General features: G+C 35.9%; 1 gene segment (V, D, J or C); it reads left to right on the top strand.

Annotated features, from left to right (window-relative positions):
* The first annotated feature begins 5,603 nt into the window (after window positions 1-5,603).
* Window positions 5,604-12,272, top strand: LOC124386975. The segment is given in 5 exon segments: window positions 5,604-5,674; window positions 7,216-7,400; window positions 8,703-9,004; window positions 11,496-11,521; window positions 12,239-12,272. Coding segments are annotated over 5 exon segments (618 nt in total).
* Window positions 12,273-22,739: the final 10,467 nt, after the last annotated feature.

Raw genomic sequence — 22,739 nt, 5'->3', positions numbered from 1 at the left:
CCACACCTGTATGTAAAGTACAATAGTGTGTTACAGTCTTTCTCCTGGGAAACACAAGATGGCGCTGTCAGTTATCTTATTGTAGGCCAAATACTAGAACAACATACAACCCTGTTCAGATCCTCCAGAGATGCTGCTGTCTTTAATCATGAATTGCTTTATATTGTCTGTAATATTGTTTGTTTCCTGCATGGACAAGCACATGTTGGGTGCATTAAATGAAATAAATCTCTTCTAATGGAGGTGTTTAACCATAAACACTACTAATTGTTTATGTATCAAATGGCTTATGTATCATTAGGGATAAATGTACAGGGACTAATTACTGATGCTTAAGTTTATATTCACAATGTATTTAATCTGTAAAGATGGAATCATGTCTATTGTTAAAAGAACTATAGAAATAATATTGAATTGAAGATCTTTATACAAGCAGAATTTAACAGAATAAGATCATCTTTAGCCTTTATAAAGGACTTTCAAGGTTACAAGACTACAAGCCTCTTCATAGGTGGCACAAAAACCTTCATCAGTATCAGGATTTCAGAGACCATAATCCCTTGTGAGTTACATTTTTACATTTAGCTTACAACCTATCCCAGAAAGAAAGTGCACTTTTTTTTTTTTTTTTTTAATTTGCAGTTTCAATTTTAAATGGTAAAATATTTTTCCCTTCTGGGATACAGATCCAGTGCTTCCTAGTGACAGTGAAACATTATCAGCAGTGTGAGCTGCAGGAAGGTGGAGCTCCACAGGCTCCTACACTAAACTGCACTCATTCCCTCTTTATCTTTCAGCAGCTTCCATCTCCATCATGCTGCTCTTTCTACTGTTACTACTGATGCTTTTTCTAGGTATGTTCATCTCAGTATTGGTTCTAATATGTTTAATATTTCATTCCTCATTTTTATTTACTTTCTCTTTTTCCCTCAGGCAGCACATCAATGCAAAAGCGTCTTATAGCAGAAAAGCATGTTTCAGAAGGCGATGATGTCATTCTGCCCTGCAATTTAACTACTACTACAGGTGATAATGTACAGTGGTATCGACAGTATTCCAAATCCAGACCAGTGTTCCTCAACTCCATCTTTATATCTGCTGCTGAAAAACAACCTGGAAACGCTGATAAAAAACCTGAAGATCTGAAGATTTCCTCTGCTGCAGTATCAGACTCTGCAGTGTACTACTGCGCCCTGAGGCCCACAGTGACAGGAAACTTAGCAACACTGTACAAAAACCTCATTCCAGGCAAAGGAAGTGTTAAAGTGTGCTCTAAACTCAAACACTGCATCTCTGTATCGGCAAAATAACACTTTAATTTCTCATCAATACATGTACATTAATTTAAAAATTAAATTGGCTGGAAACTGATGTGTAAAAGGTAGAACAATAGTGTGTCTATGCACCTTTGGTGTTTGGAACCCTATTATAGATCAAGGACCCTGCTTTCATCCCCCAATGATACAGACTTCTTTGGGTTATGAATACTAAATAATTTGCACAAATCTAATATATATCTGACTCCAGCATGTACAAGCACTGAATAAATGGACTTTTATTCACCTACTGCTTTCACTTTGTGTTCAAGTTCCCTGTGAGGCTGAATATAAAGCCAGAATGCTTCAGAACGAATCAACAATCTGTCAGTAACAGTGTGACTGTGGGGTGTCATGTGATGCTGTGGGGTGGAGCTTCATTAACCATGATTGTATTTAAATAATCCCACCTGCCTACACTTTGTGTTTGCTGTCAGTAACACTGGTGACTTTGTCATCTAATGCTGTGGGGTGGAGCTTCATGAACCTTTAAGATGTTCATATATTCAGACCTCAGAATATTTTCTTTCAACTAAAGCCTTCATCATGTTCACTGTTATATTCATGTGTCTGTGGCTTTCACTAGGTGAGTTATACACTGACTTTCTGTTAGTCAGAATCTAGTGATTTATCAGTGTGTGTGAGTCAGACTTTTTTTACCTTGATTATGTGAAAGCTTATTATATTCTCTTCTCTATGACAGGTGACTCCATGGCAGATTCAATAGAGCAACTTTTTACTCATAAACCTGTAGATGAAGGTGATGATGTTACTCTGTCCTGCAAATACGAAACAAGTAGTACAAGCCCCGACCTGCACTGGTACAGACAACATCCAAAATCTAAACCTGTGTTTCTTCTTTATATCAATCTATTTGGAGGTAAAACTAACCCCATGCCACCACGTCTGAATGTTAAAGTTGATAAAAATAATAAACAAGTGGATCTGATCATCTCCTCTGCTGCTGTATCAGACTCTGATCTATACTACTGTGCTCTGGCACCCACAGTGACAGGAAATCCAGCTGCACTGTACAAAAACCTTCACACAGTTTTATTACACTGAAGACAAATAAACTACTAAAGTTCAATCATTTGCAGCTCTTCAATACTAGTAGTACTGGATTTCCTCTTTCATAGTAAAGACTGTAATGGGAGTATTTTTTAAGTCAATTGCTAAAATCTCTTTACAAATGAAAGTGACTTGAATTAAATTGAAGAAAGCTGCAGTAAAAACTTAATCAGTGAGAAAACAAGCGTCTCGTGGTGCCTTTGGATTACAGACTTCATGCATCAATGACTGCAAAGGATTTAGATTCTTGTGTTAAAAGTGCAAATTGAATTTATAATGATTGTAGTTTGATCACCCCCCCGTATGTGATCGTAATATTTATTAGTTAAACTACAGGTGCATTTTAATAAATTAGAAAATAAATAAAAATGTGACTTATTTTAGTAATTCAATACAAAAAGTGGAACTCGTATATTATATAGATTCATCACACACAGACTGATAAATTCCAATTTCTTTACATTTTTATGAGTTTGGATCACAATTAACAAAAACCCCAATTACTATCTCAAAATAACATTTTTAGTAAATTGTTGGCCATCTTATTGTACTGAATTACTAAAATAAATCAACATTTTAATTCTAATTTATTGAGATGCACCTGTGTGTTACAGTCTTGATTTTAGGGAAACACCAGATGGCGCTGTCAGTTATCTTATTGTGGGCCAAATCCTAGCGCTTCATACAACACTGATCACATCCTCCAGATATACTGATGATTTTGATCATGAATTTCTTAATATTCTCTGTAATATTGTTTGTCTCCTGCATGGAAAAGCACATGATGGTGCAGTAAATAAAATAGGATGAGATTCTGTTGTAATGGAGGTTAACCATAAACACTTCTAACTTGTGTACACAATGTTCATGTTTAAATGACAACCAACAGTTATGGAATCAGATACAATATTTTTTACTCAACTTCTCTTTAAGGCCTGACAGCTCAGTGACATTCAAAACCACCTGTTTTTCTTCTCATATCACCTCAGTCACCTACAATCAAAAATGTTTGTTATAAGCGATAAACAAAATAATATTAACAGTAAAAAAAATATTTTTTCTTTGCTACACTTAATGATGCCTGGTGGTGCTGAGTTCCATAATGCAGAGAAACTACTGAATCAAAATACATTGCAATGTCATTCTAAAATAACTATATTTTTTAAATATAGTATAAATTTAAATAATATATTTTAAAATGTTCTCAGGACAGGTTTCCTATGTGAGTCTGAATGTAAAGTCTGGATGCATCAGAAATCTGACAGTGACACATGTGACACCATCATGTGATGCTGTGGGGTGGAGCTTCATGAATCTTTATTATATTGACAAACAGTTAATACAGTGAACATCACATACAAGTACAGAAAGAATATTTTCATTCAGCTAAAACCATTGATCATGTTCACTGTTATATTCATGTGTCTGTGGCTTTCACTAGGTGAGTTTTACACTGACTTTTTAATTCAAAATAATTTGTCATATAAAGTGTTTTTTTTAATGTTTTACAAGAAAACATTATGTTCTCTTCTCTATAACAGGTGACTCCATTGCAGATTCAATAGAGCCACTTTTCCTCATAAAGCTGTAGATGAAGGTGATGATGTTACTCTGTCCTGCAGATACAAAACAACCAGTGCTTCAGCATACAGCACCTACTTACACTGGTACAGACAATATCCAAAATCTACACCTGAGTTCCTTCTTTATATTACACAAAGTGGAGATCTAAGTCAGAACAAACCGCCAAGAATGTCTGCTAACGTTAATGGACATAAAGTGGATCTGATCATCTCCTCTGCTGCTGTATCAGACTCTGCTCTATACTACTGTGCTCTGCAGCCCACAGTGACAGGAAATCCAGCTGCACTGTACAAAAACGTACAGTTTTGTTATGCTGAAAGCAGAGATACAAGCCTAAGCCATGACACTACACAAACCATTAATGAACAAATTATTTCATGTTTCCACTGTTGATTTTTTTTCTTGACAACTTGCACAGTTTTTTTGTCATCATCTGCTGATGTGATCTTTGCCCAAACTTTTCAATGTCTGGTTGTTATTACTTTTATAAGACATTGTTGTACTGAAAATCCCCAAACCTTTTACAATGGCTTTAATAATTGTCCTCTTCTCTCCACTTCTAAATGACTCCAACAATAGACAGCTCTCTGAGTTCATGTTGGTTTACCTTTTTAAGAACAAATGCAGTGTTCACAGCAGAAACCCATAATTCAAAATAAGCACATTTATAACATTCACAGCTTTTAATTGTTACAGCTTAAAGATCCATGAATTTACTGAGCAGCTCATGAACTATAAGGATTTGGACTTGGTTTGGATTGTAATTAATGTCAACAGTCTGCTACAATGTTTTATTACCACAGTTTGCATGAACAGTCTGCATTAAAGTGGCCGTCAACTGAACTTTACATCTCAACAATGATGAAACTATAATGAATGGTAATTCAGAGACAAACAGATGAGGATGAGTTCCCTTTTGAGTCTGTTTCCTTTCAAGTTTTCTTCCTAATACCATCTCAGGGATTTTCTCCTTTACACTGGTTTGCTTGTTATAGATAAAGTTATATCAAACTTCATAACCCTTTTATCTCTGTAAAGCTGCTCTGGGGCAATGTTCATTGTTTAATGCGGTATACAAATAAAACTGATTTGAACTGAATTTATTGTTTAAACAATCAATCTAGCAGAATTCACCTAAACAAACAGCAAACACTAGACATTTACTAAATCACTAAAATTTTAAATGGTAGGTGGGTTCAAACTAAAGGTACTATGATGTTGATTTACAAATAAAAATCATGTGAAAACTGAATCATTTTCTAGACTAACCTGCACCTGTTAATCATTTAAGTTACATTTAATTCAAGGTATATTCAACGTTCGGGCATAACATTATGACCACTGACCAGTGAAGTAAATAACACTGGTGAGATATATTAGGCAGCAGGTGAACATTTTGTGCTTAAAGTTGATGTGTTAGAAGCAGGAAAATTGGGTGTTCCTGGTCTGCAGTGATCAGTATCTATCAAAATTGGTTCAAAGAAAGAACAGCTATTCAATGCACATGGAGAGCGATGGCTGGATGTGCAACAGATGAGCTACTGTAGCTTAAATTGCAGAAGATGTTAATGCTGGTTCTAATATAAAGGAGTCAGAAAACCAGTGCATCACAGTTTTGTTGCGTATACGACTATGTCGCGACAGACCAATAAGGATGCCCATGCTGACTCCTGTCCACCGCAGAAAGTACCAACAATGGGCATGTGAGAATCAGAACTGGACCAAGGAGAAAGGGAAGAAAGTGGCCTGGTCTGACGAATCACATTTTCTTTTACATCATGTGGATGCCGGGTGTGTGTGTGCGATAGCTTTCCCTGGGGAACACATGGCACCATGTACTATAAGAAGACGAAGGATGGTGTGATGCTTTTGGCGATGTTTTGCTGGGAAACCTTGGGTCCAGCCATCCACAATATCAGGCAGGTGATCATAATTTTATGCCTGATAGGTATAATTAGTGTATTCATAATAGTGAAATGACCCCAAAAAAACAAAATCTGTTTTTTTGACTGATTTTTAATCTTGAGACACAACACAGGTCTCTAATTCTAAAAGATATGTGTAAGAGGTGAAGTCAGATGCAGTGTATTGGAGACTCAGTTCACTGTCACAGATGCTGTGAAATGATGATCTGTATAAAGGTATGCTACAACAGATGCACTTCCAGTGGGTGGCCTTCTAGAGACATGTAAAAATTCAGCACATACAGCACTGTTATACATAATCCTCACAGAGCTGTGTTCAGAAATGACTCAACTCTACACCTTACTGTACATAGTGAGATACACACCACTGATTCTCACTGTAGTTACAGGTCATTCATATTCACCAGTTAATAATATTGTTATTTTAATTAATATTCATGTAATTAAGCAGTAATATAGTTGCTGTGCAAACATTAATAATAATACTTTTAATATTTATTTATTCATTTTTTGGCAGTTTTGCAGATACAATTAGGCCGTTAGACATCAACATTGTCAGACATGAAACAGAAACTGTTACTCTGAAATGTTTCTATGATTCAGGCAGTGAACACATTCGGCTTTACTGGTATAAACAATATCCTAACAGCGCACCACCGTTTTTACTGTTTAAAGGCTCACGATCAGCAATAAACCAATATAATCCAACTGGATTAGAGTCAACAACAACCAGAGACTCTACTAAACTTTCTATTGGAGGTCTAAAGCTTTCAGATTCTGCTCTCTATCACTGTGCTCTTAAATACGTAGCATAACACAGAGTCAAGAAAAAGCTGTACAAAACATAATAATGATACACAGTAAGTTTTTAAACCACGGAGGATCAAAGATACTCACTTTAGCAATGTATTATTTACCCACAGACACAAACAGTAGTTGCAGATGAAACATATGCAGCTGAAAGAAAGAAATGAATAGAGGATCAGGTGTTACTGCTGTGTACTCTTCAGAATTACTTTCAGTTTCATATTTTGGTCTGACTTCAATCAAGTTTCTCTTCTCCATGGAGCTCAGTGGTTAAGGCTTTAGGTTACTAAATAGAAGGTTGGGGGTTCAAGCCCCGTTATCGTCAAGCTGCCACTCCTGGGCCCTTGAGCAAGGCCCTTAATCCTCTGTGCTCCAGGGATGCTGTGTTGTGGTTGACCCTGCGCTCGGACCCCAGGTTCTGAACAAACTGGGATATGTGAAAAGAAGAATTTCACTGTGTAATGTATATGTGACAAATAAAGTCTATTCTCTCACTCTATAAATATGTACAGTGGTACCCCGCTTATCGACCGGCTCGGATATCGACCTTTTCGCTTAGCGAACAGTTTTTCGACCGAAATTTGCGCCGCTGAACAACCAAATGCCCACTTATCGACCTTTGTTTTTCCCCGACCCACGTGGAGTGACGTAAAGGATCTTCCCAGTCTCGTCTCAGCCTTCGTGGAGAGCATCTATCGTAAATAAAACTTCGGTTTGTGAACAATATAGTGTTATTTAGGGGTTAATATAACAATTTAGTGCTTGTATGTTGTACATTCGCTCTTCGACCTTTTCTCATTTTGACCGGCTTTAAGAAACGGATTAAGGTCGATAAGCGGGGTACCACTGTATATATTAATAAAAATGTTTTATAAAAAAAATAGTAAATCATTTATATTCTACACAATCTTTATGTGGATGCCATACATTTGTTCTGAAACCTAAACATGATGATCTGGTTAGTCACCATCCTAAATAATGAAAAAAATAAATGTTTATGTTGTTGTAATGTGTGGATGCATTGGATGGCTGGAACACGTCAGAAAACTTGTTCATGGAACCGGGGCAACAAAAGGCTAAAAAATTAAGTGTTACTAAAAAAGACAGCTGGAGGAACATTGAGCAATTAATTATTTCATTAGCGTTAGGTCAGTAATATGTTTTAATTAAAAAAAAATTAGTTTCTTATTGTTCTTCAAAATTTATGTTTTAATATATAAGCAAATTCTCTTTAAGAATTGGCCCTTGCAGTTCCAATACTTTCAAAGCGGTGGTTATGTGGTTGTATGCAGAAAGTTTCAGAAGATCGAAATCATGTGGGTAATTTTCCAAACCTCACCTGCATCTGTTCATTCATTTAGTAATAAAATGTGTTAGATTTGATTGAAGACACATATTACTTGATAGATTCATGATATTCAACCAATATTCCATTCTTAAAAAGGGTCCCAAAAAAAAAAATTTATCAGTCCCATATTTTTGTGATTTTTAATGTTGAAACAGAGCACAGCCTCTAACTCCAAAAGATATGTGTAAGAGTATAGAAGTGTAGGTCTGACTTCACAATGCAATGTGTTGATCATGGACAGTGGACTAGATGTGTGTTGTATTGTAGACTCAGTTCACAGTCACTGATACTGTGAAGTGATGATCTGTACAGTGTTATACTACAACAGCAGCACTTCCTGGGTGTGGTCTTCTAGAGACGTGTTCCCTCATGTGTAAAGTTCAGCACATACAGCACTATTATACAGAATCCTCACAGAGCTGTGTTCAGAAATGACTCAACTCTACACCTTACTGTACATAGTGAGATACACACCACTGATTCTCACTGTAGTTACAGGTACTTCATATTCATCTGTAAATTCAGTTTTCTTTTTCATATTTATGTTTGAAGTTTTAGACTATTTATTTATTTTTATTAGAAATTATTTGTTTTAGTGTGCTTACAAACCTACTTGATACATTTATTTCTTTATTATTTTCTTTACAGCAGGCAGTTTTGCAGATAAAATTGATCCAACCGATGAAGATGTCAAAAGAGAGGAAACAGACACTGTTACTCTGAAATGTTCATTTGAGACAAGTAATGAATACATTTGGCTTTACTGGTACAAACAATATCCTAACACTGCACCACAGTTTTTACTGTTTAAAGGTGCAAGATCAAGATCTGGTGAGGGGAGCACTCCTGATGATCATCGATTAGAGTCAGAAACAAACAGAGACTCTACTGAACTTACTATCAGAAGTCTAAAACTCTCAGATTCTGCTCTCTATCACTGCGCTCTTAGAGACGTAGCACAGTAATACAGAGTCAGTGAAAGGCTGTACAAAAACCCATCAAAGGTTTTTTCTTTACCTACTTGTTATCAGTAAACCACAGAGACAAACAGCATTTGTGGTAACAGATGCAGCTGAATGGAACAGAAAAAAATAATAAAAAAAAGTGATTAAAGATGCCAAATACACATCAATCACATTACATTCACAAATATACAGTTACAGCATTTATCAGATTCCCTTATCCAGAGAGATGAACAAAAGTGCTTTGAAGGCTCTATGAATAAATAAATTGAGACTGGTTCACTAGGTTTCAAACTGAGGATACCATCAGGGTAAAAAGTCTGTAGGGAGGAATTTTAGCACACATTCTTTTTTTTAAAACATAATGACAAAACTAACAATTTAAATATGTGCTAGTCTAATGGAATTGACTTTTTAGCCCCATTTTAATACTGATCATTTATGAATTATTTTAATATACTCATCAAACTAAAGATAACTCAAATGTTATTTTCATAGACTATAAAAGACTATATTTCCCTGCTACAAGATTAATTAATAAAAGTACCATTAAAGTCAATTTTGTTCATTCCAACCTGCTTGTTTTTGTGATGTGAGTGTGACTTAAGCAAAATCCTTCAACTTAGATTAAAAATACAATGAGAATTTTTCCATCAAGTCAAAGTTGCATAAAACCTACACTTTAACCTAAAATGTTCACAGTCACTAATACTGTGAAGTGATGATCTGCACAAAATTATACTACAACAGCAGCACTTCCTGGGTGTGGTCTTCTAGAGACGTGTTCCCTCATGTGTAAAGTTCAGCACATACAGCACTATTATACAGAATCCTCACAGAGCTGTGTTCAGAAATGACTCAACTCTACACCTTACTGTACATAGTGAGATACACAACACTGATTCTCACTGTAGTTACAGGTACTTCACTTTTACCCTCTTAATTATTTATATTAACATGCTTTTATTGTTATTAAAGCTTTAAGTATGTTCATGATTTTCTTTTCCAACAGGCAGTTTTGCAAATAAGATTTGGCCTTCAAATGAAGACACCAACATGGTCAGGAAGGATGCAGACACTGTTACTCTGAAATGTTCATTTGAGACAAGTAATGAATACATTTGGCTTTACTGGTACAAACATTATCCTAATAGTGCACCACAGTTTTTACTGATTAAAGGCGGGAGGTCGAGTTATGAAAAGAGCAGTCCTGCTGATCGGCGATTAGAGACAGAAACAAGCAGAAACTCTACTGAACTTACTATCAGAGGTCTAAAGCTCTCAGATTCTGCTCTCTATCACTGCTCTTTTTTAACACCAGCACAGTAATACAAAGTCACTGAAAGGCTGTACAAAAACAAACATGGTATATATGAAGTTTCTGAAACACATCAAAGAAACCTGCTTTACCAACATGTTATCATTTAACCACAGACTAAAACATATGGCAGCAAATGCAGCTGGAAGAAATAGAATAAATAGACAGTTTAAACATGGTAATCAAACATTAATTCAATAAAATGTTTAAAAAATGTAATGTATCATGCTTAAAATGTTTTCCTGATGTTCTCAGAGTCGGGGGTCAGGTGTTGTTTGTGTGCACTGCTGTCAGGTGGAAGCATGTACATGTCTAATGTAAGTTATATGAAACTGTGTTTTGTAGAGTGACTGCACTTTGTCTGTTTCAGTCAGTTCCTTCTGTCTCATGCTAACGCTGACCTTGTGTTATATAATTGGGGGGTTTATACAGGGGCCGATAGCAGGCATCATCTCCAGCCATTCACATACTGCTCACTTTTAAATAAAAGTTAATCTCTATTTTAAATGAAATCAAATCTTATTTGTCACATACACATACACAGAAGTGATGCTACTGTTTAGGACGCTCTCAATGGTGCAGGTGTAGAAAGTCTTTAGCACCCAAGAGGGTAGTTTAAAGTCCCTTGAGCGTACAGCTGCTTCGTGCTGAAGTCCACTATCAACTCCTTGGTCTTGCTGACATTCAGGAGAAGGTTGTTTTTACCACAATCCCTCCAGATTTTTAAACCTCCTGTAGGTAGGCCTTCTCATCATTGTTGAAGATCAGGCCCACCACAACAGTGTCGTCAGCAAACTTGATGATGGTGGTGGAGTTGGATGTGGCCATATGTGTACAGTGAGTATAGCAGGGGGCTCAGAACACAACCCTGGGGAGCTCTAGTGCTGAGGGGGAGGGTGGATGAGGTGTGTTTACCCGTACAGCTTGTGGTCTGTCTGTCAGGAAGTTGTAGATCCTTTGACACAGTGGCAGGCTGAGTCCCAGGACCTCCAACTTACAGGTGAGCGTGAAGGAAATTATGGTGTTGAATGCTGAACTGTAGTCCACAAACAGCATCATTGCATACCATATTTTTCTGACTATAAGCCGCTACTTTTTTCCTACGCTTTGAACCCTGTGGCTTAAACAACGAAGCGTCTAATTTATGAATTTTTCCTGGGTTTTTCCCGGTTTCACAAACTTCAAGCCAAAAAACTGAGCGACATAACATTCGACCAATGAAATTTCCGAACGGAAACAAAAAAACGCACCTCACCTGTGTTCTGAGCTGCACGGCTTCCGGAGAAACGTTTTTTTTTTTAAACGCATGACGATGCCAAAAGATAAACTCCCGAGAGAAATAGTTGTTTTACTTGTACTTGGTAGGCTACTGTTTAGATACAAGCCGTTGTAGCACGTTGAGTCAGGGTGAAGGAAGAGCGCGCTAACTCCTGTTGCAACAGAAATCAAATAAGCACAGACAGGTTTCCAAAACTCATGCTTTTTTATTTTTCTTGGCAAAAGCATTAAGGGTTAGTCAAAGAAACTGAGCATCAGAAAATAATAAGGACATAATCCTCATCTTGAACACATGCATTAATACTGGAAAAATGCAGTGCCAGGCTATTCCCAAAATACCGCTCCTAAAGGAAGTGCATCATATTTCACCCGTTACACCGCATGCAACGTGTCTTTCATTAAAGCCTGTGTAAAGTTCATTAGTTTTAGTGTACTTTAGTGTACTACTGCGGCTTATAGACAGGTGCGGCTTATTTATGTTAAAAATACAAATATTTGTAAATTTCAGTGGGTGCGGCTTATATATGGGTGCGCTTTATAGGCCGGAAATTACGGTAATTCCCTTTTCTGAAGTCCAGGTGGCTCATCGTTGTGTTGTGTACATGAGACTGTAACTTCTCTGATTACTTCAGTATTTTCAGTGAAAGTGGTGCAGTTTGGTAAACATTCATTTTACATTACTTTGGATAATTCTGGTTCCTAGAGGCTTGTCTAGATTCATCTTCATATTTCTTTGTAAATTCTACAAAACATGAACATGTACACATTACCAGCCCAATGAGCAAAATTAAAATCACCTTATAATACAATATATATAATCCGCATGAAATTTTATACTCTACTGAAAAGCTATTTTAACAAACTCATAAACAGTGTGAGCTGTAGGAAGGTGGATCTCCACAGGCCCCTACATTAAACTGCAATCATTCCACCTTTATATTTCAGCACCTTCCATCTCCATCATCCTGCTCTTTCTACTGCTTCTTCTAGATACGTTCATCTCAATGTCATTTCTAAAGAAGTACAATGGTAATGCTTTAATGTTACGTAAATGAAGACACCACAATCCTGGATCACTGTTTGGCATTTAAGCTTTATTATTTAATATGTTTCTTCTGATAAGAATTGATTAAAACCTCCACCTCCTCCTCCTGCAAACCGCCGCAGCCGTTCATCCCCCTGGTTTTCCCTCAGAAAGTGGCGCTGGAGCGACTGCAGTAACGTTCAGAGTTCTGAAGTGACACAGCGACATCTTGTGGAAACATCCGTCATTTTGTAGCATAACACTTTGGGACAATGTGCACTGTTAAAAATTCTATACTGTACAAATAAAATAAAATTTAATTATAGAAATCCACTGAAAACCAATCTTTAAAGAAAAATACTGATTTCTGCTGGTGATTTTAATGCAAAAAATAAACAATGAAATGAAGATGTAATACTTCTATTATGAGGATGTAACAAAAGTCCAAAATTATCTTAAATTAACAGTATGGTTTCATTATAAAAACGAAATAATTGTCAGCTTATAAAATAGCACTTGATCCAGCATACTGACATTACAGACTTCACATACCTCAAAAGTAAGAAAGAAAGAAAGAAAGAAAGAAAGAAAGAAAGAAAGAAAGAAAGAAAGAAAGAAAGAAAGAAAGAAAGAAAGAACAATTCATTGTCTGCTTTTGCACTCTTTTACATTTATGGATTTATGGATTTCTGGTGCTGCAGATATAAAAAAAAATTCACTTTATTGAACATATTTGAGAGTATTTAACATTTTTTTTATACGAAATCAGTAATTCCCTTTTCTGAAGTCCAGGTGGCTCATCGTTGTGTTGTGTACATGAGACTGTAACTTCTCTGATTACTTCAGTATTTTCAGTGAAAGTGGTGCAGTTTGGTAAACATTCATTTACATTACTTTGATAATTCTGGTTCCTAGAGGCTTGTCTAGATTCATCTTCATATTTCTTTGTAAATTCTACAAAACATGAACATGTACACATTACCAGCCCAATGAGCAAAATTAAAATCACCTTATAATACAATATATATAATCCGCATGAAATTTTATACTCTACTGAAAAGCTATTTTAACAAACTCATAAACAGTGTGAGCTGTAGGAAGGTGGATCTCCACAGGTACATTAAACTGCAATCATTCCACCTTTATATTTCAGCACCTTCCATCTCCATCATCCTGCTCTTTCTACTGCTTCTTCTAGATACGTTCATCTCAATGTCATTTCTAAAGAAGTACAATGGTAATGCTTTAATGTTACGTAAATGAAGACACCACAATCCTGGATCACTGTTTGGCATTTAAGCTTTATTATTTAATATGTTTCTTCTGATAAGAATTGATTAAAACCTCCACCTCCTCCTCCTGCAAACCGCCGCAGCCGTTCATCCCCTGGTTTCCTCAGAAAGTGGCGCTGGAGCGACTGCAGTAACGTTCAGAGTTCTGAAGTGACACAGCGACATCTTGTGGAAACATCCGTCATTTTGTAGCATAACACTTTGGGACAATGTGCACTGTTAAAATTCTATACTGTACAAATAAAATAAAATTTAATTATAGAAATCCACTGAAACCAATCTTTAAAGAAAATACTGATTTCTGCTGGTGATTTTAATGCAAAAAATAAACAATGAAATGAAGATGTAATACTTCTATTATGAGGATGTAACAAAAGTCCAAAATTATCTTAAATTAACAGTATGGTTTCATTATAAAAACGAAATAATTGTCAGCTTATAAAATAGCACTTGATCCAGCATACTGACATTACAGACTTCACATACCTCAAAGTAAGAAAGAAGAAAGAAAGAAGAAAGAAGAAAGAAAGAAAGAAAGAAAGAAAGAAAGAAAGAAAGAAAGAAAGAAAGAAAGAAAGAAAGAACAATTCATTGTCTGCTTTTGCACTCTTTTACATTTATGGATTTATGGATTTCTGGTGCTGCAGATATAAAAAAAAATTCACTTTATTGAACATATTTGAGAGTATTTAACATTTTTTTTTTATAAATCAAATTTTTTTTTTTATTATTATTTTCCTGTCAGTGTGACTCACAGATTCCCCATGTGAGACTGAATGTAATATCAATCTGCCAGCAACATCACCACCACTGTCATGTGATGCTGTGGGGTGGAGCTTCATGAACCTTCAAGATGTTCATTTCAAAAAGACCTCAGGAAATTTTCATTCAGATAAAAACTATTCATCATGTTCACTGTTATATTCATTATTCTGTGGATTTCATTAGGTGAGTTATACATTGACTTATTTGTTAATTTAGTTATTAATTAGCCACCAAATTGTGTTTTATTACAAAAATCAGTGTTATGTAACTTTACTTGCTTGTTTAAATGTTAAAATGATTTTGTTCTCTCCTCAATGACAGGTGACTCCATGGCAGATTCAATAGAGTCACTTTCCACTCATAAAGCTGTAGATGAAGGTGATGATGTTACTCTGTCCTGCAGATACGAAACAAGTGATACAACCCCCTACCTGCACTGGTACAGACAACAACCAAAATCTAAACCTGTGTTCCTTCTTTACATCAATCCAAGTGGATTTAAAACTAACCCCATGCCACCACGTCTGGATGCTGAAGTTGATAAAAATAATAAACAAGTGAATCTGATCATCTCCTCTGCTGCTGTATCAGACTCTGATCTATACTACTGTGCTCTGGCGCCCACAGTGACAGGAAATCCAGCTGCACTGTACAAAAACCTCTACACAATTGAGTTATTCTGCTAAACTACTTGTATGCTTTTCAATTCTCATTTTACCAGATGTGTTCAGATGACACTCTGTAGATTTCTAAGAATGAGTATCTTATTACAAGCAATGTCTGTCAGCAAATCCAATTAATTACATTATATGTATTTTTATTACAGTTGTGTAAACTTACTGTCATGATTTGTGTATTTAAAAAACTTTTTTTTCGCAGTAGCCCATTATTTAGGATGAACTGGATCATAGAGATGAACCCAAGTGAAAAAAACACCTGCTGTGTTGAAGTCTTTCTCTTTTCTTCACAAGATGGTTTAGTGAATTTATATGAATTCAAACCCCCTGGTTTAACACAAATACACTTTTTTTACTCCAGAAAGTGCACTGACTCACCTTAAAAATACTTACAGTACAGACCAAAAGTTTGGACACACCTTCTCATTCAAAGAGTTTTCTTTATTTTCATGACTATGAAAATTGTAGAGTCACACTGAAGGCATCAAGGGCTATTTGACCAAGAAGGAGAGTGATGGGGTGCTGCGCCAGATGACCTGGCCTCCACAGTCACGGACCTGAACCCAATCGAGATGGTTTATGAGCTGGAAGAGTGAAGGCAAAAGGGACAACAAGTGCTAAGCATCTCTCGGGGAACTCCTTCAAGACTGTTGGAAGACCATTTCAGGTGACTACCTCTTGAAGCTCATTAAGAGAATGCCAAGAGTGTGCAAAGCAGTAATCAAAGCAAAAGGTGGCTACTTTGAAGAACCTAGAATATGACATTTTCAGTTGTTTCACACTTTTTGTTATGTATATAATTCCATATATAATTCCATGTGTTAATTCATAGTTTTGATGCCTTCAGTGTGAATCTACAATTTTCATAGTCATGAAATTAAAGAAAACTCTTTGAATGAGAAGGTGTTTCCTAACTTTTGGTCTGTACTGTACGTTATCATAATAGATTGTGTTCCAACAGTTAAATGTGAACACAGTGTGCAGTGGTATTTCAGCAAGACATATTGTAGTTACATTACACATTGTAGTTAACACTCTTTATAGCACATACAAATCCTACACAGCTGTCTGAGAAACTCACAATGTCTTTGTGCTCAATATTAGTATTAACTTATTATTCTCTGGGGAACCTCAGAAAATTGCCATAATTTCAAAATCTCTAAATAGGAAATAGTTGGTGTATAAAAATAAGCTTTTAATAGAAATTAATCTTTTTCAAATTACGTAGGTAAATTGCACTGAAGTCATCACACCAATAGTTTACTTTTAATAGTGAATATTTATGGGTTTGTGGACAAATTAATAGAAAATATTATCATCTGCTTCTCATCATCATAATTTTCTCAGTATAACAGACATTATATATTGAAGATAAAAGTTAGAAAGACTCAATTCACTGTAACTGATGCTGTAAAGTGATGATCTGCAAAAAGTTACACTACAACAGCAGCACTTCCTGGGTGTGGTCTTCTAGAGACGTGTTCCCTCATGTGTAAAGTTCAGCACATACAGCACTATTATACAGAATCCTCACAGAGCTGTGTTCAGAAATGACTCAACTCTACACCTTACTGTACATAGTGAGATACACACCACTGATTCTCACTGTAGTTACAGGTAATTCATATTAATATCATATTAATCAATAAATTCATTGTATTATCTATCACAAGATGAATTTTAAAGCATTCTTTGAAGCATTTTAATTAAATGTTTGGCTATGATAAAAGAAAAAGTTAAAATATTTATTTTATTTCAATATTATTATTTTTTTTTTTTTTGCCATAAAAGAATTGAGGTAGCATACGCAACTGAAATAAACAGAAAATAAAAGTAGGGGAGATGAACACCTGCACATTAACTACAGTCAATTCAAAATCATACACTTTTCATGCTCAAAAAAATGTTTTAATATCGACTGGTGCATACCATGTGCTATAGAATTTATTACCTTACTTTTGCTCAGCTTTCTGTATTATTCACTCTAATCATTCATTAATTCTATCATTCATGTCTCTATTTTGCATTTACATACAAATGTTACTGTGTTGGATGTGAGCCAAGTCCCTTTAGGAACACTCTGGACACATTTAAGTTACATACTGTTTATGTACAACAAATACACCGACCTAATTGACACCAATCAGACAAAACTATTAATTATGACCACCTACCTAATATTGTGTTGGTCCTCCTTTTGCTGCCAAAACAGTCCTGACCTATCAAGCATTAACAGCATTAAATTCTGCATTAACCCTGGTTAGCCATCACAATTTGACTCTGAAAAAACATGACCATTTTTCCTGCTTCTAACACATCAACTTTGAGAACAAAATATACACTTGCTGCAATGAAGACTAAAGAGTTAATTTTGGATTTTTGGAAATCTAACAGCAGAAGACACGCCCCAGTGTACATCAATGGAACTGTGGTAGGGAGTCTCCAGCATCTCTGAGGATCTGTCCTAGCACCAGAACACTTTAGCTCTGGTTAGGGAGGCACCACAGCACCTGTCTTGAGGACAAATTAATAGAAAATATTATCATCTGCTTCTCATCATCATAATTTTCTCAGTATAACAGACATTATATATTGAAGATAAAAGTTAGAAAGACTCAATTCACTGTAACTGATGCTGTAAAGTGATGATCTGCAAAAAGTTACACTACAACAGCAGCACTTCCTGGGTGTGGTCTTCTAGAGACGTGTTCCCTCATGTGTAAAGTTCAGCACATACAGCACTATTATACAGAATCCTCACAGAGCTGTGTTCAGAAATGACTCATCTCTACACCTTACTGTACATAGTGAGATACACACCACTGATTCTCACTGTAGTTACAGGTAATTCATATTAATATCATATTAATCAATAAATTCATTGTATTATCTATCACAAGATGAATTTTAAAGCATTCTTTCAAGCATTTTAATTAAATGTTTGGCTATGATAAAAAAAAAAGTTAAAATATTTATTTTATTTCAATATTATTATTTTTTTTTTTTTTTTTTTGCCATAAAAATTTTTATCTATGAAAATAAAAGTAGGGAGATGAACACCTGCACATTAACTACAGTCAATTCAAAATCATACACTTTTCATGCTCAAAAATGTTTTAATATGACTGGTTGCATAATTTATTAATACTTTTGCTCAGCTTTCTGTATTATTCACTCTAATCATTCATTAATTCTATCATTCATGTCTCTATTTTGCATTTACATACAAATGTTACTGTGTTGGATGTGAGCCAAGTCCCTTTAGGAACACTCTGGACACATTTAAGTTACATACTGTTTATGTACAACAAATACACCGACCTAATTGACACCAATCAGACAAAACTATTAATTATGACCACCTACCTAATATTGTGTTGGTCCTCCTTTTGCTGCCAAAACAGTCCTGACCTATCAAGCATTAACAGCATTAAATTCTGCATTAACCCTGGTTAGCCATCACAATTTGACTCTGAAAAAACATGACCATTTTTCCTGCTTCTAACACATCAACTTTGAGAACAAAATATACACTTGCTGCAATGAAGACTAAAGAGTTAATTTTGGATTTTTGGAAATCTAACAGCAGAAGACACGCCCCAGTGTACATCAATGGAACTGTGGTAGGGAGAGTCTCCAGCATCTCTGAGGATCTGTCCTAGCACCAGAACACTTTAGCTCTGGTTAGGGAGGCACCACAGCACCTGTGCTTCTTGAGGAGTCTTGATAAATTACATCTGTCCTCACGGATTCTAAAGTGTTTTTATCGTTGCATCATTGAGAGCATCCTGACCAACTCCATCACTGTATGGTATGGAGGATCCTTTGTGTGTGAATGTAAAGCCCTGCAAAGGGTGATCAAAACTGCCAAGAAAAAGCATCACTGTTACCTGTCATTGAGCACCTTTCAGGGGCAATTCAAGGATATTTTTAATTGGACCAATGAATGTCATATTAACACAAATGGGATGACATAAAATGGCACTACACAAGTGCCTGGACAACGCATTACTCTTTTACAGTTTTTCTCAGTCGCTTTGGAGCATTTCTCAGATCAGAAATGAAACCTCCATATCATTTAGTCATTTGTGCTTATCATAAGAACATTTCTTGTTTGCTTTGATCAAATTGCAAATGCTTTGGTACATCACTTAATCCATTGTGTACAAGTGTCTGCTTTTTCCTACATTATCAGTTGTTTATGTCATGTTGATCAAAATGTATTATACTAGTTTCACCTAAATTGTTTCAAACCCCCAAAAATTTAGGCACCAGTTCATTGCATAAGTCATTTAGTGTAAAATGGTTAAACCAGTTGTCAAAATTTGTCAAGCTCTTCTTCTTCACAGATCTATCAAACTTTTTTGGTAAATGTGTCTTGAAATGATGAATTGTGCATATAAACCTTGAATGTAACTAATGAAGGGGCATGTTTACTTTCAGATCAACCAATAATCAACTAGTTCTCTAAAATAGGTCAAGGCTGAATCTCGTGAACCTTTACTGTAATTGGCGAGTGCATATAAAAAGAGATAAACACAGAATTACAATTGTTGAAAATGGATGAATAACTAGGAAATGAACATGGTCGAGAGCCAAGAATAAGGATGCATGCTGGAAGGGTAAGAAGGCAAAATAGAGGAAGAAGAGGACAGAGACAGACAAATTTCAGATGAAATTAGAGCCACTATTGTGGACCATGTTGTCAATCATGACCTCACAATGGTATTGCAAGGGATTATATCTGTTGTGATGTGGATGAAAATCTGTGGCCTAACAGACTGGGACGTCATGGGGTAGAGACAGATTACACTGTATAGGGCGGCATGTGCAGTAAAAAAAGTGCCTAAAAAGTGTTTCCTATGTTTACCTTTTGGAATTTGAGTCTTTTTATTTTCTATCACAATGGTATTATATTGTAATTTTTTAGTCAGTCCACTAGTAAAAAAAAAAATTTTCTCAGTTGCTTTGGAGTTTTTTTCGAATCATCCTTAAGATTTGCAAATCAGTAAGTGCATTCACAAAACAATGTGAACAAACAGCACAATGCATTAATTTCTTGCAAAAGCCTGTTTTTTTTTCCTCAAAATCCTTATTACTTCTTTCAAAAGTAAGTATCTGTGTCAATGAACATATCATTACCATCAAAATACCAAGTCCTTTTATCATTGTTTACGAACAAGATAGTCAAAATGTTTAGTCATTTTTTCAATATGACAATGCTTTATTTTACTATTTCGATGTAAACTCTGTTTTGGATTACAATTATTAAAATGCACGAGGCTGAATTGGCAACTATGAATTTTAACAGCACAAATTTACATTACTGTATGTTGGATATTGATTGTAAGAGACTGGACAGGATTCATTTTTCATTTTTCTTTACTGATGGACTGTCAAAATTTTACAAAATAATGTCATTGTGATAGAAAATAAAAAGACACTAATTAAAATTCCAAAAGGTAAACATAGGAAACACTTCTTAGGCAGAACTGCGCATGCTGCACTATACAGTGTAATCTGTCTCTACCCCCTGACGTCCCAGTCTGTCGGGCCACAGATTTTATCCACATCACAACAGATATCCTCCTTGCAATACAGCATGGAAAAAATCTTCTAGAATGTCTTATCCAACCTCTGCAGGTTTCTCCTTTGATGTCCTCACATGCTGCATCCATTGCAGCCAGCAGTCATCTGAGTATGTGGCTGGCAATCATAAACTTTCCACCCCCATGCTGCATAAAACTCCTCAATTGGGTTGAGGAATGGGGAATAGGGTGGGAGAAATTGCATCAGCATCCTGTTATGGGTCAGAAACCATTGCCTGATGGTGTTTGAGTGATGGAAACTCACATTATCCCAAAGTATCACATACTTTGGTAAATCATCTCGAAATGGACCCCTCTCGTCATCAGGGATGAGAGCCCTATAGAGGGTCTCTAAGACGGTGAGAAGATGCTGTGTGTTGTATGGGCCTATAAGGGGAAAATGAGATAGCACACCCTGCTCTGACATAGCAGCACACATAGTGATATTTCCTCCCCGCTGGCCTGGCAAATCAACAGTAGCTTTGTAGCTTGTTTCTGATGACGTTTCAACCACGTTTTCTGCTTTTGCTCAGGTTTAAGCCAGCCTCATCCACATATATAAAGTTGTAAGGTGGTTCACTTGACTCCAATTCCATTATACACTACAACCCAGAAGATACCCAATTAGTTATGCACATTCATTTAATTTCACAAGATACAGTTATATCAAATGTACACAAATTGCATGTTTTTTTCCTACAGATATAGCAAATGAACATAGGTCACACATTCTGTATTATATATGTCACTATAAGAAAGTTTATGTAAATCAGATAAAGTATGCCCATAGATGTTTTACCTGTACATTCTGGTACCGTTGCTCTTTCACTCTGTCACCATTCCTTTGAAATGGTACACGATACAGCTGTTTCATGCTCCTGTGGTGTCTCTTCAACACCCTATCAATAGTTGAGATGCTAACAGACTGGATGTTTTCAAATACATTATTATCTTCTACAACAGCCTGTTGTATTTCCCTTAACCTTATGGCATTGTTTGCTCGGACCATGGTGCAAATAGCCTCCTCTTGTTGGGGTATGAAAAGCGGTCCTCTGCCACCCCTATGAGGTAATCCTGCATTCATGTGTGGAAAAAATGCAATACATATTTACTTAGATGTGTTAGAGAATGTATACACACACTTACAGTAACAGCGCAGTCCACACTGGTGGATTACATACCTGTTCTCTCTACGAAATGTTTGAATTATTAAAGACACATTTGATCTCTCAATATTCAACTGTACCCTCCGACCCCCCTCAGCCATTATGAGGCCATGATTGACAACACGGTCCACAATAGTGGCTCTAATTTCATCTGAAATGGGTCTATGTTCTTGGCCTCTTCTTCCTCTATTTTGCCTCCTTACCCTTCCAGCATGCATCGTTATTCTTGGCTCTCGACCATGTTCATTTCCTAGTTGTTCATTCATTTTCAACAATTGTAAATCTGTGTTTTGCTCTTTTTATATACACTCGCCAATTACAGTAAAGGTTCACAACATTCAGCCTTGACCTATTTTAGAGAACTAGTAGATTATTGGTTGATCTGAAAGTGAACACACCCCTTCATTAGTGACATTCAAGGTTCATCTGCACAACTCATCAAGACACATTTACCAAAAAAGTTTAATGGAACTGTAAAGAAGAAAAGCTTGACAAATTTTGACAACTGCTTTAACCATTTTGCACTTAATGACTTATGCAATGAACTGATGCCTAAATGTTTTGGGGGTTAAGACTATTTAGGTGAAACTAGTATAATATATTTTGATAAACATGACA

This window comes from Silurus meridionalis, chromosome 6, assembly GCF_014805685.1.
Source record: "Silurus meridionalis isolate SWU-2019-XX chromosome 6, ASM1480568v1, whole genome shotgun sequence".
In the NCBI taxonomy this organism is placed as follows: domain Eukaryota; kingdom Metazoa; phylum Chordata; class Actinopteri; order Siluriformes; family Siluridae; genus Silurus; species Silurus meridionalis.
The sequence above is the reverse complement of the archived record's forward strand: the minus strand, read 5'-3'. Positions and strand labels throughout refer to the sequence as shown.